Source organism: Montipora capricornis, chromosome 14, assembly GCF_036669925.1.
Source record: "Montipora capricornis isolate CH-2021 chromosome 14, ASM3666992v2, whole genome shotgun sequence".
Taxonomy (NCBI): domain Eukaryota; kingdom Metazoa; phylum Cnidaria; class Anthozoa; order Scleractinia; family Acroporidae; genus Montipora; species Montipora capricornis.
This window is the reverse complement of record NC_090896.1, coordinates 13903707-13921206: the sequence shown is the minus strand read 5'-3', so window position 1 is coordinate 13921206 and position 17500 is coordinate 13903707. Positions and strand designations below refer to the sequence as shown.

Sequence of the window (17500 nt, the reverse complement as noted above, 5' to 3'; positions counted from 1 at the left end):
CATGTTAGCATGAGGAGTGAGCAGGTGCCACGTGTTGAAATAGCCAATTTTTGGCTATAAGAACCCTATGGCACATGTTCTCCTACATAGTTTCCCAGAGCCTTGGGTCGATCTGAGGCTTTGGTGACAAGAATGGACTCAATAATTTATCCCAATTTTCAGGATTAACACGCAGGGCTGTGAGAATCTCACAGTTAACTGGACATAAATATCTCACTGAATTTTCCTTTAGTTTCGAGTCGGACATCTTCTTAGACCCTGCTAGTTGTTTTTCAACAGCCGAACCTGAATCATCCTCATTTAGAAAGTCTTGAGCAATTTCTGACAACAATGGGTCACTGCTGCTGTTGCTTTGCACGAGTCGAGTACATGATTTATCATTTGAAGTGTAATGAACTTTTTCCGAGCTACAAAAGGGCCTGTAACTTTACGTCAGAGTGGTCGCCATTGCAAGTGGTTTGAAACCTCTGAGGCACTCATTTGATCTTTTGAATTATGTTTTCGCCGCTTAGGTTCAGGTTAACCATCCGTGGAATGAAGCTGCTTGATCGACTGATGCATAGTCATTAACGAATTCCACATAACTCTGAGAGATTTGTTGACATTCTGCATCATAATGGATAAGGGATCCTGTAGTGCAGACTTAAAAGTCGTGTCCTGGGAATGGTGGTCATCTTTTAAAAGATGTGAGACTATAGCAACAACAACAACACTTTATTGTACCCATAACGGAGATATAACTTATAAGATAAAAATGCCAGGAAGCCGAATAGAAGACTAGATGTTTATTGTCCGACATCTTCAGGAACATTAAGACGCGCGCCATTGCGCCATCTACATTGCAAAATTAAGTAGAACACGTAAGAGCGAATAAGTTGTCTTCAGTTATATATTTTCGCATAAATGGGATCATGCTTGGATGTTCTTGTGTGTTCTTTTAATGTCAGGTTCGCATTGAGGAACCTGAACATGGAGTAAAAGATTTCGCATTTTGCCCGGTGTTTTTCCCCGTGTAGAAATTTTCCATCTCTTTCAGGGTATTTGTGTCATTCCACGCTACTTTTTTCAGTATTGGCATGTCTGGTATGAAGAAACGGCTGACATTCGAGAGATTTAGCAGCGATTTTATGTGGAACGGCAAACGCAAACGCCAGGCTGCTGCTTTCTTTTATTCTAACTTGTCTCTCTCTTTCAAAAATCTTCAGCTAATAGACAAGAACTAAAATCAAACAAGTCTCTTTAATTTTTGGCGAATCTGACATTAAATGCCAATGCTTATATTACTGGTACACGACTTGCAGCTTTGATTGCTATGTGAATTTCTGTGAATAATGTTATTTTGCGATGAAACGTATATCTCTTGTTCTTCCATGACACTTTTTTCATGCCTTGGGCAGTATAGATGCAAGTTTATCAATCGCTACCTTTGATTTTTCGTTTATTATGATTTTTGTAGCTATTGAAATGCGCTATGCATGCAGCCTCTGTCAGTTCATGTGAGTTCAAGCAAAAAGGGCAAGCCACCTGTTTATATGGTTACTGCTGTCAGGTTGAAACTAAAGCGTCAGTTTTAATTATTTTATAAGCTATGTCACAGGGCTCGAAATTGCGACCGATACGGTCGCCAATGCGACTAAAACTTTTAACTTGGCGACTGAAAATTCGAGTCTAGTCGCCACTTTGGCGACTATGTTCCTCTGATAAATAAAACACTTAAGGTGAGAAACAATTTCCTTAGTCTCATTTCTGCTTTTCTGCAAAAGGAAATGCAAATTAAATCTGTTCACCTTTTTCAAAAAAACTTGAATCGCGACCTCCGAGAGGACATTACAGCGGCTTTCGCATGATGATCGCGGGCGCAACATTTTGTTCAAAGGCCGCTGCATTCTGTCGCAGATTTGGTCGCAAGGAACCGGCTTTCACCATGTCCTCGATCAAGTGAGACGAGTCTACACCGAAAGTCATGAATTATTTATCACAAGAGAAGGATACACTGAGCGATTTTCGTAATTTGCTGCAGTCTAGAAATTACCAGGAAACAAGATCGTTGTTAGAATGCAAACAAGAAGCGTTTCAAACCCTTTCAAAAACGTTTGTTCAGAGCGTACGATTTCTCGCGTGCGGTGTGAAAGATGCAGTTGTTCCTGGCCAAAGTAACCCTGAAATGTTCGTATTACTTTGTTCGCTTACTGCTTAAGGTAAGATTGTCACGCAGAAGTGTTCAGGAGTTTTTTCTTTCGTGTTTTCATGTTTTAAGTCATTCAAGATCGAGTATTTCGGTCTGTCCCACAACCGCAGCTGCCACAATCTACCAGAAGCCGAACAACAATGCTAATTAAATGAGGCTCTAATCTGAGTTTCTGTTCTTGTACTAGCTGGCGACTGCATTTTTGCATTTGGCGACCATTTTTTCTTTGATAGTCGCCAAAAGGCGACTTGGAATTTTTTTTAATTTCGAGCCCTGTGTGAATAGCTATTATTTTCATAGCGACTCTATCACATATTTTGCGGACTAGGCGTAAAATACACAATGCAGACTGAGCATAAACCAATGAGTTATTAGATTACCTAGAGTAGCAATGACCAGCATACAGAAAAACAATACCATTGGGTCTAGTCAAAGCAAGAGATCTTGGCAGTTAATGGATGAAAAGCCTTTTTTTAATTTCCCAAAATACTGGAAACAGTTCCAAATTCAAGAGTTTAATGAGGTGAAATTGATAGTGGCGATGGTGTAGATCACACATCTTTGCCATATACAATTACATTTGTGTATTCACCGCGGTGGAGGTAAATATCCAGCACTTTCACTGACACTGAGGTGAATAACATACACTGTAGTCTATGGCCCTGAGGGAAACAGGTAGTTTTGTTTTCCTGAGGGTCCTGATGTTCGTCCAGGGAAACATCAGGCCTCGAGGGAAAACGAAACTATCTAGTTTCCCGAGGGACCAGATAATAAGTGCTTTGTTACAGATTATTAGACTCCAGAAAACTAGTTTGTTTGTCTTCCATTTAAAATGGCACCTATTCTGCTGCCCTTTTTCCGCTGGCTTTGTTTCTTTCCAGCAGAAATGATCGCTACAGCATTTCGCAGGGCAAATATCCACGCAAAAGGGGGTTATTGCGTAATGACTGCTCTGTGAGTTTGCCCCACGTGACGTTAATTAGCCAATAAAATCTCCCGGAAATTAATGGGTGGAATATAATAGTTCATATACCATGATGGCTAAGCCAGGGAAAATCTTGAATTGCATTCTACAATAATCAAGTAAAAAATGTTGGCAAATTTGAGTCAAGTCGAGAAAGCTAAAAGCAAAGAGGAAGTTGAAATTAAGACGTTTTCGCAAGCGCAGAAATGCGAAAAAATTACAATTACTTAAGCGCATGAGTCATTGAAATTGTCTGGAGCAGTTGAAAGCATACCTGCAAAAGATCGTGTCATTCTCGTAATTGTCCAAATGTTTCACCACCTGTCATGAATTAAGTGGCACCGGGTATGGGTGGAATCCTTTTAATTTGTCGTGTTTGGGCATACAACAAACATTTTACTAACCAAGGTCTGTAGGTCTGTATTCCGGGGAGAATCTCTACCTCGGCGGGTGGTACATATTTAATTTGTCGTGTTTGGGCATACAACAAACATTTTACTAACCAAGGTCTGTATTCCGGGGAGAATCTCTACCTCGACGGGTGGTACATATCTTAATGCATTTAGTGTGAACTGGAATCAAGGCTCTCTCATACACACCTTTTCAGTGAATAAAAACTAATCAGAACCAGTTGGTTGTGCCACTAGTTTCTGTTTCCTTGCAGCACAGTGCAACACAGTTTTTCAATAGCCTCTCTGCTGCCAGAGTCCATCCTTCCCACATGTATCATCACTGTGCTCCACATTGTAGGCTAGAGTTTCTTACAACTGGTTGTAATTGGGTATTTGGTATCCCATACCATGGTCTTTTTCAAATTAACCTTGTATCATTTGTTTGTATGTGTTATAGTGTGTGCACCTGGTTGGGAGAGGGTGTTATTTGACTGTTATCAAAATAATGCTACCAATTTTAATTACTTGCTAAAAATCGTCAGGTTGGTGAAGTCCCAGTTGTTGAAAGTGTCCGACGCAATCGTGTTCCTGGCTCATTGATTGGCTATGATGGAAGTGGCAACGTGACTGGTGAACATGTAGAGTTGTATTCAGAAGAGGAATCTTCAACAGGGGAGGAAGAGGAGGAGGAAGATGATGATGAGGAAGAAGAGGAAGAAGTGGTAGAACATGTTGATCATGATACTGTTCAACAGGCAGACAGTCTGGATAACAGACCACCAATAGCAGGTGTGCACATAATTATTTCGTCATTGCCTGATCTTAAGCCGATGGGGACAAGGTACGAGTCTGCAAATTATGGGATTAGCAACTATTGATCCACATTGTCTGAAGTGCACACCAAGCTTAACAAAATCCCCAGCTTTGGTGTTAATAGACCCAATATTAAGCGAGATACTAACAATGTCAAAATTTACAAAGAAATGTATGGCCATCCGGATGCAGCGTCCAGATGGCCATACATTTCTTTATAAATTTTGAAGTTTTTAAATGGCTGTATCTCAGTCAAAATTAACCCAATTAACACCAAACGTAAGGATTTGAGGTTTCCGGTTGCTGCTTTAATAATTAAATCATTTTCTTTGCTTTCTTCTATAGAAAAATGCATTGCCTATCTGGTGAATTCCACGGTAAATGTTACGCTAAAAACCGATATCGTATGAATCAGGAAGCGATGAGTGCGACATCGGTTTTTCCAGTGAAATGTACTTTGTAATTCACCAGTTTGGCAATAATTTTTCTTGAACCGAATGTGTTTTAAAAGAAGACAAGCACACCCTCAGCGAGTGAATGGAAATGGGAAAAAAGCCATTTCAGAGTCAACTGTCAATAGCCAGCGAATAGGAATCATGCTAAAATTGGAAGCCGTAAAAACAACTTTGTCAGTTCAAGGTCAAAGAAGAGTTTTACTGATGCACTTTATCCACTTTATCTCTAAAAACGAGATCATTCACATTTTGATGTATTTCATTGAAACACGCCAGGTTGGCTTGGAACAAGAATCGGCAAAATACGGCAATGCAACCAAGAAAGGACGAACTTCAAACAAGATCCGCTCCAACACTTAAATAACGTTTAGGTGCTTTAAATAAACTTCTGAAAACACAAGCTAGTGAGATTTCCCCCTGATTTTCCGAGAACTCATTGCGATTACGTGTTTATAACATAACGGCAAATTTTCTTGTCACTGTCGAGGCACAACGAAAGCCAGTTGGGCAAACGAATTAAATAAGCACTTGTTTGCTCTCATTTTAGAGCAAAACAAACAAACAAATCAACTTTTTCGTCATGTCCAAAAGAGTACAGATAATTTAATTCCAGTTGACAATAAAAATTCGATTTTCATTCCTGAACAAAGGATTAAGTGATTAAACCACCTTTTAAAAATACGCATCCACTATAAATAACGAATCCGTAATAATAACAAACGGTTTAGTGTCCAAGGAAAGAATTTGTGTGCTGTTGCTGGTATTCTGTTTAAAAATAAACACTCAGCTTTAAGTTTACACCCCGCCGATGCTTGACTTGAATAACTGCGTAGCCACCAGTGTGGACCACAGATATCATGATATGTCAAACTGGATTGAAACCAGCCAAAAATGCAGAAAGAAAACATCTTCCAAACCGTTTTCCACCTGAACACGAAAAGCGTTGACTGTGTAAGAACTTTCGTTGATATATAGTGTGGCCCTGTAGCCGCGTCAAGCCACAGAAAGCACACGAAAAATGAAGCCTCGCTTATGTTTAGGTGAGTTAACCTTGGTTGAGCCTGCAATCCAATCGAAAACCAGTACCTGGTCAGCGATCAACTTCCAAAAAAACAGCTGACCTCGGTGAGCTCTAAGCTTGAGCCGGCGATATGGTCACGTGATACTGGTCAGCGGATACCTTGTTTTGACAGGTGTCAATTAATCAAAAGATGGATGTCCCAATATCAAAGATGTATGCCGTAAACTAGCATGATACTGGTCACATTGGCATACATGGAGGGGTGGACGTACGGACAGACGGACGTACGTACGTATGTATGGACGTTTGGTGACATCATGGCCATAGATGGGTTACCATGTTTTCTGAACAATGGTGCTCCGCGCGCCGAGCTCCGCTAATAATTGAAATCTGCTTTTTAAGAAGATTATGAATGAAATACGACTCATATGACTCATTGCGGAAAAAACCTCTGAATCAAATGACGACAAACAAGGTGAAATGACCTTTATCTTAAGGGTGAATACTGGGTCTTTCGTTGGGCTATCATGCTGTTTGTCAAAACAATGTATTTCACACCGAAAAAAACCTTTATATTTTAATCACCACATTCGTGTCCTTTCCTTTTCTTATGTCTAGAAATGCACGTAATTAGGTGCATTTGTTACCCACTTCCAACAATAAGGTAAATGTAAGAGTTAGGGTTATTTTTTTGGTGCGGGTAAATGCAGCTGTTGACTGGAGTTTAGAGGACACTTTGCGACGTTGATTGTCTCTATTCCCAGACGCAATTGATGTTGACGATAGGGAGGATAGCTAGGGGACACTTTGTGCGTCTAATTACATGCATTTCTGGATATATCTGCTTTCTTTTTGCGCCTGTACGCAAATTGCGTTAGTCCTTCAAAGCAAGCAAAAGCTGTTCAGTTTTTCAGCAAATGACAGCCGTTTCTGTTACTTACTGTAGGCGCTGAACGAAGTTCAACACCTCATGCCATGCAGTGGGCAATCCGAGCCAACACACAGTCACGTGGACCATCCGGGAACGGCAGCTTATCGGCTCCACAAACTACAGCAGGGTCAGGCTTTATATATGTTGACTCAACGTCACTTCGACGCAGTGGCAATAATGCAGCTGCTGCTAGTACTGGAACCAATGATTTGCCCTCTGTCTCTCACAGTATGAGTAGTTCTGCCAGTGCATTAGCGAGAGCCTTTGGTGTAGTTGTTAGAGAGGTAAGTGTTTCATAAAACTGTCATAATGCATGAGAATGAACGCAACATAGTGTTGAGACAGGCGTGTAAAATAGGCCGGGAACATTACTGAGAACTCACGGAGTAGCATTACTACTTTTTAATGTGAAAATAATGTTATGGACTTAAAGATCATGTATGTATATCAAACCTGGATGGAAACCGGCGAAAAATGAAGGAAAAAATATTTTCCAAACCGTTTTTCCACTTGAACACAAAAAGCGTCAGCTGTTTAGAGTTTAAGTTGACGGGCTATCGCCGTGTAGCCACGTCGGGCCACAGAAGGCGTGCAAAAAATGTTTAGGAGTTAACAGGGCTTGAGCCTGCAATCCAATCAAAAACCAGTGACTGGTCAGCGGTCAAATTTAAAAAAAAAACAGCTGACCTCGATGAGCTCTAAACTTGAGCCCGCGATATGGTTACGTAGCAGATGGCTTGTTTTGACAGGTGTCAATTGACCATAACTTGGATGTCCAATATCAAAGATGAACGCTGTAAACTAGCTGGAGTGTCCGCTGGAGTATGACCTCGATATGGTCAGGTGATACTGGTGACATTGGCATACATGGAGGGGCGTGCGGTCACCAAAACCAAATTTTCTCAGGCAGATGGGTCACCATGTTTTCTTACCAATGGTGCTCGGCCCGCGGAGCTCCGCTATTACTGTTTTGCGTTGTTTTCTCTGACCAGGGTGAGAGTTGAACCCACGACCTTCGGGTTAGATCACCGCTGCTCTACCGACTGAGCTACAAGGTCAGACGGGAGCAGGCCGTGGGAACTGAAGATGTTAAAGTCACGGCAATTAACATGTACAAGTACACGTTTTTATACAATTCATATTTTTTGTCTTTTAAAACCATTTTTACCCATGTAGTTACATGATAGTTCGCCAATATTTTATAAAGCTCTAACAAGATGGAGTAATTGCAAAAAACCTTAAGATAGTGCTAAGTTATATTTAGGACTGCCTTTTTCATAGATGTTGCCGTTGTCCTTGCTTAAACTTTCTATTGTTATTAAAAGTATTGCGCCAATGTAAAGCCCCTTATTTTCCGTCAGTTGATACCCAGTTGAACCATATGTTTTCATTTGCACATCCATCTCCCTCAGAAAATTAGCTAGAGGCACGAGGACATTGTCCATGTTGCCCTTCTGTATTTGTTGTCGGAAATTATATTTCAGCCAAGAAGTTAAACAAGGCAGGTCATTAGCCATGTATGTATTAATTTCCTTGAATTTCTTTTCCAGGTTACTGATCTCCTCAATATCGCTCATAACCCTTCAGACTTGCCAGCTGAGTCCCTGACTCCAAGTTCCTCTTCTTTAATGGAGATCAGTGCCCTTGTGGATCACCAACTCCAAGCATCCTGGAACTGGTTGGTCACAGTTTTGGATTGCACTGAAGCCCAACTGCGATTTGGTTCATCACTCTCTTCTGCAACTGATCCCAACCCGCCTAATTATCCCAAGCCACACAGAGATCGGCGAAATCGCGAAGACCCTTCACTATTGAGAGCCTTTGAAAACAAACGGAAGCGAACTGCAGTGAGACGGTATGGAAAATAAAAAAATAAGGTACAAATTCGAAGAATTTTGAGACCTTTTTGTTCGCCACAAGTGATGCGTGAAACTGTACTTTTGGGTAAAAATTTGTGGTTCAAAAACAAAAAAGATTAAACAGGTTCACCAGGTTCGTCAAATTTCTCTCGTAGATGTAAGGCTCAGCGTTTGTGAGGGGTGATGTAGCAGCTCTCGTAACGTATATTGAGGTTATTTCATGGAAAATGCGCGCGTACGATTTTTATTCACGAGTTGAGTAGTATCAGACAACTCACTCGTTCGTTTTCTGATACGAAACAACGAGTTATTAGAAATCGTACAAAGCATTTTCCATGCTGTAATGTGTTTATTTCATAGGTACTAAGGTTGTTTTCGTGGTAGTGTTTGATAGACAAATTTATTTCGCACAAATGGAGTGGGGCGATGAAAGCAATAAACAATGTTTTAAAATCGCCCAACCGACAATAATAATGCATTTATTTTGCGCGATTTATGTAATAAATTTACAACACTTACTGTGTTTCAGATAAATTCCAAAGTAGTCCAAAGTGAAGAGTGTTTTTAGTTCGTCGCTTGTCAAAGCTACCGGCGCTTTGGGTTAATTTCCCTTTCCTTGCTTCTTTAGTTGTTTTTGGACTAAAGAACTTCTCTGGCTTTCTCAAATACCAGGTCGTTTGTTATGCTTGCGGAATAGCCCTTTTTTTTTTCAGTTGTCGTTCCAAGGAAGCCGCTAAACTTCGAAGGAAAGTCGGCTAGTATTCATTGCCGTAAGTGCGACGGAGATGATAAATTGGTTGATGTATTCAGTATTCATTCAGCTCAACCGCTGGAATAACTTCCATTTTCCTGTCTTCGACCTTCGTTTTCGAAAGTCGTTCAAGCAATCGTACATCTCGTTCAGTTTTTTGAGCAGCATTTCTGTTTTCTTGTTCTAAAATAAATTCCTCAACTGAGCAAACAGAAACAAACCTTCCCTCGGCCATTTTTCAAAGTGCGCGGTTTTTGTGCAACGGCTGTCGCATGACGTTCCATTCGATACATTCATTCATCACTAGTGAAATTTCGTCGTTCGCGTTGCTGATTGGACGAACGATATTTCCTCACAGTGAAATTTTGTCGTTCGTGTTCCTGATTGGCTAAATTTAGAATCAGTACGAATTTTATTCAGTGCGATTTTCGTGGATAAATCTCAGTACCTATGAAATAAAATGTGATTGGCTCGCTACCCTAGCCAAAAACAAAGACTCAACTATTGAAACAATGAATTAGACTTAAAAACAACAGAAGCTGCTAACAATACCAAACAATAGCAGGGTACGAGAGCTGCTACACTACGGTTTGTAAGCATTGTTGTTCAAATATTGGTGGCATTTATGTAGAGGTTCCATGGGTTTTTATGAATTAGGTGACACTTCAGATATTTTCAGAGATGTTTGCTAAATCGTGAAATTTCTGTAATGCAAAGCACCATATTTTGTATGCTTTCATTTTGTGGTGACTGTTGAGACTGGACAGGTATTTCATGTCCAGGAGGTAGAATAGCCCTTCCCCCCTCTCGGCATTTTATTTACGCAGATTGGATTTGTTCACATAACGAAATGTCTATGACCCTCCGATTACTAGTTTGGATGCTCTACAGAGCTCTAATAGTCTCTTTGAGCTATTGGAGAATCCCTAAGAATGTCTTCAACACGCAAGTTGTCTTTCATTCACAGGAGACATGGCACATCCGGCAGTAGTGTTGACACTGGTCGACAAGATTTCCTTGTCTATATGGTTTCTCTTTTGAGAGGCCATTCAAATGAACATGGAGGCTCTTTACCTCAAATGGATGTATCCTCGTTGCCACATGTTGCTTATGTGCTTGATGCGTTAGTTTATTACATACGAAATAATCCCAATGCGAGCTCACAGGCCAAGCGATCAAGTGTGGAAAAGCCAGTTGATGTTGCTGATACAGCAAATGATGATGAAGGTGGTGATGATGTTGATGATGAGGACACTGCCAATTTCAAACGCGATTCAGAGGAATACGATGACGACACAGATCATGTTGATGACGAGCCTATGCCTACGCCAAGCATACCAGGACATTTGCACAGGTACATTTACAGAGAGTTTCTTGTAACATTTGTTGACTATCTTCTGACTGGATATTAAGTGAGCTGGACTGCTACTGGTCACGCCTATTATCTTAAAGCTACAATCCTGGCCCAAACGGCCACCCCCTTTCCATCGTAATTTTGAAGTTTAATTTGCAAGCCTCCTGTAATTTCCAGTCACAAAACAAACTTAATAAATTGTGTCCCCCACATCCCGTGACCAATGTTGAAGTGCATACCTTTACACTGCGCGCCCACAACACTTCAGTCGCCATTTTCAGTGCCCCCAAATCTCGGAATTCTGTGACTGTTAAGTACTCTATTTCCATCGGTCATGGGCTATATAATTCTGTTTTCAATGGAAAAATAAGCTATTTTTATTAGAATTTCATGTTCTATGATTATTTATGTATGACTTCCTCTTCGCAACAATTCATGGAGTGGAAACGAAAATCGTTGTTGAACCATCTTTTTTCTCTTGGAGTGGCAGCGAGGAGTACCGCAATTATTGAATTGTGATTCCTCGAAGACCAGAGGGCGTTTAACGGCAGTAATGATTTAAATCAATGTCATTTTTGGAAAATGACGAAATAATTTCTTGGGCTACATTGCAAAGAATCTTGAACAGCGATTTCACTGTGGGATCGATGATTCTGGTTCAAATAATGTTATGCGTGACGTCTGCTCAAACTGCCAGCACTGAACACAGGCGAACATTTGGATACTGATCTCTATCACAATCTGTAAAAGCCTTTATCTTTTCGCTGTTCATTTCATTTTCCCACCGATAATGAAACTGCGTTTTGTGGAACACAAAAATTCCCGGATGTAAACAAAAACAGAGGCGTGTTTGACTGGGATCCTTTAAACAAGCTCTTTAGAAAAATGTTTGTCTCCAGACACCCAGCAGGGCGGCAGATTAAGGGCACAACTATTTTTGTGAAAAAAAGTGAAAGTGCCCCAAGCCTTTTGACCAGGATTGTAGATTTTAGCGTAGACAGGATTTATAAGCTGTTTGTCTGCTCAAGTACTTTTTTTATGTGTTTTGCGCGAGACAAATGGCCAGTTTTCACACTTCATTCCTATTCTCCCCCCTCCATCTTGGACTGCATACAACAAAAGAATCGTTGAGCGAAATAATGTGGTTCTTTGCACTTAAAAATAGAGCATTATCCTTCATTGTTTTCTCATTGATACAGACCTTTCGTAGTAATTGTGGTGAGGCTAAAATATCATGGCACTGCTTAATGAAAAGGTTGGCCTTTGCAAAGCATGACAGTATAAAATTGATCTCAATTACCTTCAGGGTAAAAGTTGTTTTTCCTAAGGCAGCTTCTTCTTTAAAGTGAGTCTGAGTTCTGATTGTTTGAATGAAAATTAGTTTTATCCATGTGGAATGGTAAAATTAATTTCTCCAATAAAATTCTACTGTTAGACGCGTTGTGAAAGAGCCAGGTTAAACGAACTAGGGATCGTTCTATTGTGTTACTTAATATAAGCGAATTAATCGTTATTGTAAATGGTTTGAACTCAGGAGTTGTATCATTAATCGAAGTACAATCATCTAGGTGAGCATAGTCCTGAGAGGGACTGCTTAGGGCAAAATTGACTGACGTTTCGACAACCTGAATGGAAGTCATCTTCAGAGTCAAGTGATTTGTGTAATGTCAGTAGATGCTATAAAAAATCGAGTGGTTGATGTGATTGGTCAACTTAGTCGTTATGTTATTCGTCCACTGTCAGTTAAGCCTAAATCACCTCAAAATCATTGCAATATTTTTTTTTAAGAAAAGCTGACGTACCTATTTTTACGTGTTTTTCTTTCTGCCAAACTGATTTCATGTGTGCTTTGGATATTTGTGCACCATTAGCTTTTTCGTACGAACTGATTCCACTACAGTGCTGGGGTGTACTCCTCCTGACCCATACAAGGCTCCTGTTGAAGAAGCACTGCCTCTTGCTTGCCAGCCACATTTGTTGCACCCAGGAGCACGTAGGGAACAGATGTTTGGTACTGTACAGGAGGGAGCCGATGGGAGCAGCAGCTGCCCATCTCAAGTCAACACTATGGCGTTATTATCTTCAGGAAGAAGTCAATTAGGACAACAAGGAGGTGTGGCAAAGAGAAGAGAGAAGTTTTTGTAGTTATTTTTCAATTAGTTTTGTGGTTTATTCGAACGTTTCCACCAGCAACACTGTAAAGTGTTTGACAGTCCTTTGGTCTTAAGGTGGAACATTCTGTGTTGAGTAGATACTTATAAAAAGGTTATTAAACGTTGAAAAAATTACCCCGATTGCATCAATCGCTAATGGATATAAAACAAATTACATAAACATTCCTTTGGGTTTTGTCCAACTGCAATTTAGTAGTTGTGTTGATTCCTCCAGCAATAGCTTACAAGAACTTTAAAATTTGCTTACTTGTCCTTTATTTGCAGCCTCTAAAAGTGACTCTAGTGATGAAGATGAAGCTGTATCTGTTTCACCCACACCTTTTATTTGTAATCGAACGTCTGCAAATTCAATCTTAAGTCGCTGGCGTCTTTGCGTGGAGATGTTCGGCCAGGCCTTTCTCGAAGATGTTGGCTCAGAACCATCTTCTGTGCTGAATGAACTGGGCAGGTTTGATGTCAAGGAGATCAAGTTCAGAAGAGAGATGGAACGATTAAGAAACTCCACTCAGAGGGATTTAACTCTCGAGGTAAATTTGTTTTTGGAGGTAATTTGGACAAAAGCACCAACGGGAAAGAGAGCAGTTCTTCAAAAATAGTGTCAAAACCAGCGAGCAAATCGGGATTTATAGGACAAACTTATTTCATAACGTAGTTAAGAAACTGAGGGATTATTTCCTATCAATGTGAACTCACAGTGTCGTCGATGTAAATTAGAAGCTATGATAGTATCTCATTTAAATTGTACAATTATAGAATTAAAATTCCTTCAAGATATGCTAGTGCTTTTGCTACTACTGAACATTGAAACTTTGCTAAGTATATTAATGCACTTACTTTGTATAAGCTAGTTAGTTATTTGTGTATAACTGCTTTGTGACTAACTTGTAGGTGTTATTATATATTGTTTTGAACTCTAACTATACGTTTTATTTATTAATTTTTCTTGTAAGATTGTAACATAACAGTACATTTTGGATTATAATGACCTTGCCACTAATAAGAGTACTTCACCTCCGAGCTAGTCAGTCACAATGCGCGGAAAGAACCATTCACTTGTGTGGTATTTACGTGCATGGAATAGTTCAAACGTCGGTTGGTTGTTCCATTGAAGGTCAAAAGGGAAGTTAAGGCCAAATCACTGTACAGGTGAAGAGTAACAAGTTTGTTTTAATTATGCATGCTTTTGTTTTTTTCCTTAATTTGCGACAGTTTCCGACTTATCATTGAAAACATTGTTCTCCCCAGTCAGCTTGTTGTGAAGTGTTACGAAAAATAGTATTGCGTGACAAGCGTTACTGTCTCGAAGCTTCGCGAGAGTTCGTAGTTTGTTTATATTTAGGTTTGTACGTAAGCGTTGCTAAATCGGTGTGTTTTGTAACCTTTCTATAATTAGATTGATTACTAATTTAGAAAGTTCTAGAAGTTTATTGTCAGAGTATATAAGTAGACGAGTCCAAGCGGAGTGTTTTTCTAACTAGTTTTTCACAAGCGAAGAGAGTTGGCGTTGGCCGTGTTTAGTCAAGTGTGACAGAAGCTGTGTGCATTCAAGCTGGCGGAGGCCGTGTAAGTTTATCAAGTTCGTGCTGTTAAGAGTTTTACTTCGTGGAAACTACGTTCATTTTTGGAATAAATCTTCTTGTTGTTGTTCCGACAACCCTGCGTTCAGTTTAGTCTGCAAGCTAACTTTCCTCAAAACGTTCGAACTCGTAACATTGGGGGCCTGTCCGAGAGAGGAATTCATTTGTTTGCTGACTACAGAAACCAGGAAAGGACAATTCAAGAAGGAGTTACAGCTAAAGTAAGGAGAACTGTGCAAGAGAGTATATTGTGTTTTTGCTGTGGAATACTGCTATGGAAATGGAAAAGCTTTTGCAGATGGGGAAAGAATTTGGATTGCAAGGAGAAAAGCTGCTCGAGTTTGTAGAGAAGCAACAAAAGTTAGAACAAGAAAGAAGAAAGGAAGAGGAAGAAAAAAGAAGGGAACAAGAAGAAAAAGAAGAGAAACGCAGACAATTTGAAGAAGAACGAAGAAGGGAACAGGAAGAAAGAGAAGAAAAAAAGAGGCAATTACAAGAAGAAAGAGAAGAGAGACGTCGAATGCTTGAGGAGGATAAAAGAAAGGAAGAGGAAGAAAAAGAGGAAAGGCGCAGAAGAGAAGATGAAGAAAGAGAAACTAGGCGACAAGAACGCGAACTAAGAAAATTGGAGATGGAAGCCGAGCTGTTGAAACAGAAAGAGGCTATTGAAGCGGCAAAAAGAGAACATGAGCTGGAGATTGCACGTTTGGCTGTGGAGAGTGCAGACGGACGTCCTGAAGTGAGAGAGGATCGGGCTAAGGCACCTAAACTCCCCTCGTTTGTTGACGGTAAAGACGATTTGGACGCGTATTTGCAGAGGTTCGAGAGATTTGCCGAGACAGCTAAGTGGAAAAAAGATGGATGGGCATCGAAGCTCAGTGCTCTGTTGTCTGGACGGGCACTAGAAGTGTATTCACGTCTATCGGAGGACGCAGCTAAGGATTATGACAGGGTAAAGATTGCGTTAATGAAGAGATATGACCTTACCGAAGACGGCTATCGTCGAAAATTTAGATCATCCAAACCAGAAGTTGACGAAAGTCCGGAGCAGTTTATTGTACGACTGGACAGATACCTGTTACGTTGGCTAGAGCTTTCGGATACTGCGCAAACCTTTGATGGTCTTAAGGACTTGATCGTGAAAGAACAATTTATTGACTCTTGCCCTAAGGATTTGGCAATTCACCTGCGAGAAAGGGCACCTGAGACTCTAGCAAAGATTGCGAAGATCGCTGACCAGTACTTGGAGGCTCATGGTAAACATTTGTTCAGCTCAGCGAGCAGGAAGCCAACAGTACAGCCTGAGAGGGACGAAGCCAAGAACATGCAGACTAATCCACCAGCTCTGCATTGCTTTAAGTGCAACACCCGAGGTCATAAAGCTGTCAACTGCCCAACCCTAACAAGAAAGTGTTTCCTATGTGGTAAGCAGGGACATGAAGCTAGAAACTGTCGATCAGGTGGACGCAGATCAGGAGGACAAAGTAAGGATGGTAACCCTGTACAGCGCGGTCAAGTGAGTGCCAGTTGTTTAGTTCAACCTCCTGAGGATAAACCTACTAATGAAGAAGTTAAGGCCTGTATTAAAGATGATAAGCTGCTGTTAGCCTGTGGTAAGAAGATTCTATTGTTGAGTAGTGCTTGTGTTGAACCGTTGACTGGAGTGAGAAGTAAAATGCCTGTCGTGAAAGGTAGAGTTGGAGAGAAGCCTGTTGATGTCCTGAGAGATACTGGTTGTAGTGGAATTGTAGTAAAGAGGGAACTTGTGTCTGAGGATCAGTTTACTGGTGAATTTAATGTTATGCTGCTCATTGACAATACGGCAAGGAAAGTTCCCATCGCAAAGATTGATGTTGATACACCTTATCTCAAGGGCCAAGTGGAAGCGCAGTGTCTTCCCGATGCTGTTTATGATTTAATTATTGGTAATGTACCAGGCGCAAGAGCCGCTGACGACCCAGACTCAAGCTGGCAAGTTCCTGTACAAGAAGCTTGTGCTGTATCCACGAGAAGTCAAGCTAAGAAAGCTGGAGAACATATTCCGTTGAAGGTACCGGATACCAAAGAAAGTCCTGTAGTTGATAGAGAAAAGCTCAAGCAAATGCAGCGTGATGACGAGAGCCTACAGAAATTTTGGGAGAAACACGACGTAGTTTTGAGAGGCCAGGCTGAGATTTCATTTGAAGTGAAAGGTGGAGTTCTGTACCGCGTCTACAAGCACCCTTATGTGAACGGAGGTAAACCCCTGAAGCAGGTTATGGTTCCTGTGCAGCTGAGAAGTCGAATAATGGAACTAGCGCACGGATCGATCATGGGAGGTCACATGGGAGTAAAGAAGACGACTGATAAGATTCAAAGCGCGTTCTATTGGCCAGGCATTCAAGGGGACGTGACTCGTTATTGCAAGTCCTGCGATGTATGTCAGAAGACAGTTAACAAGGGTTCCGTACCGAAGGTTCCCCTAGAGAAGATGCCATTAATTGACAAGCCGTTTAAGAGAGTAGCAATCGACCTGGTTGGACCTATTGTTCCCCCGAGTGAGGACGGTCATAGATATATATTGACATTGGTCGACTTCGCAACTCGTTATCCTGAAGCTGTCCCGCTGAAGAACATTGATACTGAAACTGTGGCGGAAGCGTTGGTGGATATCTTTAGTCGTTTGGGAGTGCCTGAAGAGATCTTGAGCGACCTTGGTACGCAGTTCGTCTCCGAGTGTATGAAGGAAGTGACGCGACTTTTGAGCATTAAACAGCTCACCACGACTCCATATCATCCTATGTGTAATGGCCTGACGGAAAAGTTTAATGGAACAATGAAGAGCATGTTAAAGAGATTGTGCAGCGAACAGCCAAGACAGTGGCATCGCTATATTAACCCGTTGCTGTTTGCATATCGTGAAGTTCCCCAGGAGTCTACTGGTTTTTCGCCGTTTGAGTTGCTGTATGGAAGAGCTGTCAGAGGACCGATGTTTATTCTCAAAGAGCTTTGGACGAAAGAGTTGGAGGAGCCTGAAGTAAA

At 40.9% G+C, this 17500-nt stretch overlaps 1 protein-coding gene and 1 pseudogene across 2 annotated transcripts in view; one reads left to right on the top strand and one right to left on the bottom strand.

The window, feature by feature from the left end:
- LOC138033288 (uncharacterized) overlaps positions 1 to 1965 on the bottom strand; it is a 2468-nt pseudogene extending 503 nt beyond the window's left edge.
- LOC138032115 (E3 ubiquitin-protein ligase UBR5-like) overlaps positions 1 to 17500 on the top strand; it is a 94775-nt gene that overhangs the window by 63318 nt on the left and 13957 nt on the right. For both annotated transcript variants that reach the window (XM_068879706.1, XM_068879708.1), the window contains 6 exons: positions 4087 to 4333; positions 6780 to 7048; positions 8315 to 8619; positions 10342 to 10728; positions 12600 to 12841; positions 13167 to 13429. In XM_068879706.1, the coding sequence (XP_068735807.1) occupies positions 4087 to 4333; positions 6780 to 7048; positions 8315 to 8619; positions 10342 to 10728; positions 12600 to 12841; positions 13167 to 13429 (1713 nt within the window). The remainder of the gene's footprint in view (positions 1 to 4086; positions 4334 to 6779; positions 7049 to 8314; positions 8620 to 10341; positions 10729 to 12599; positions 12842 to 13166; positions 13430 to 17500) is intronic.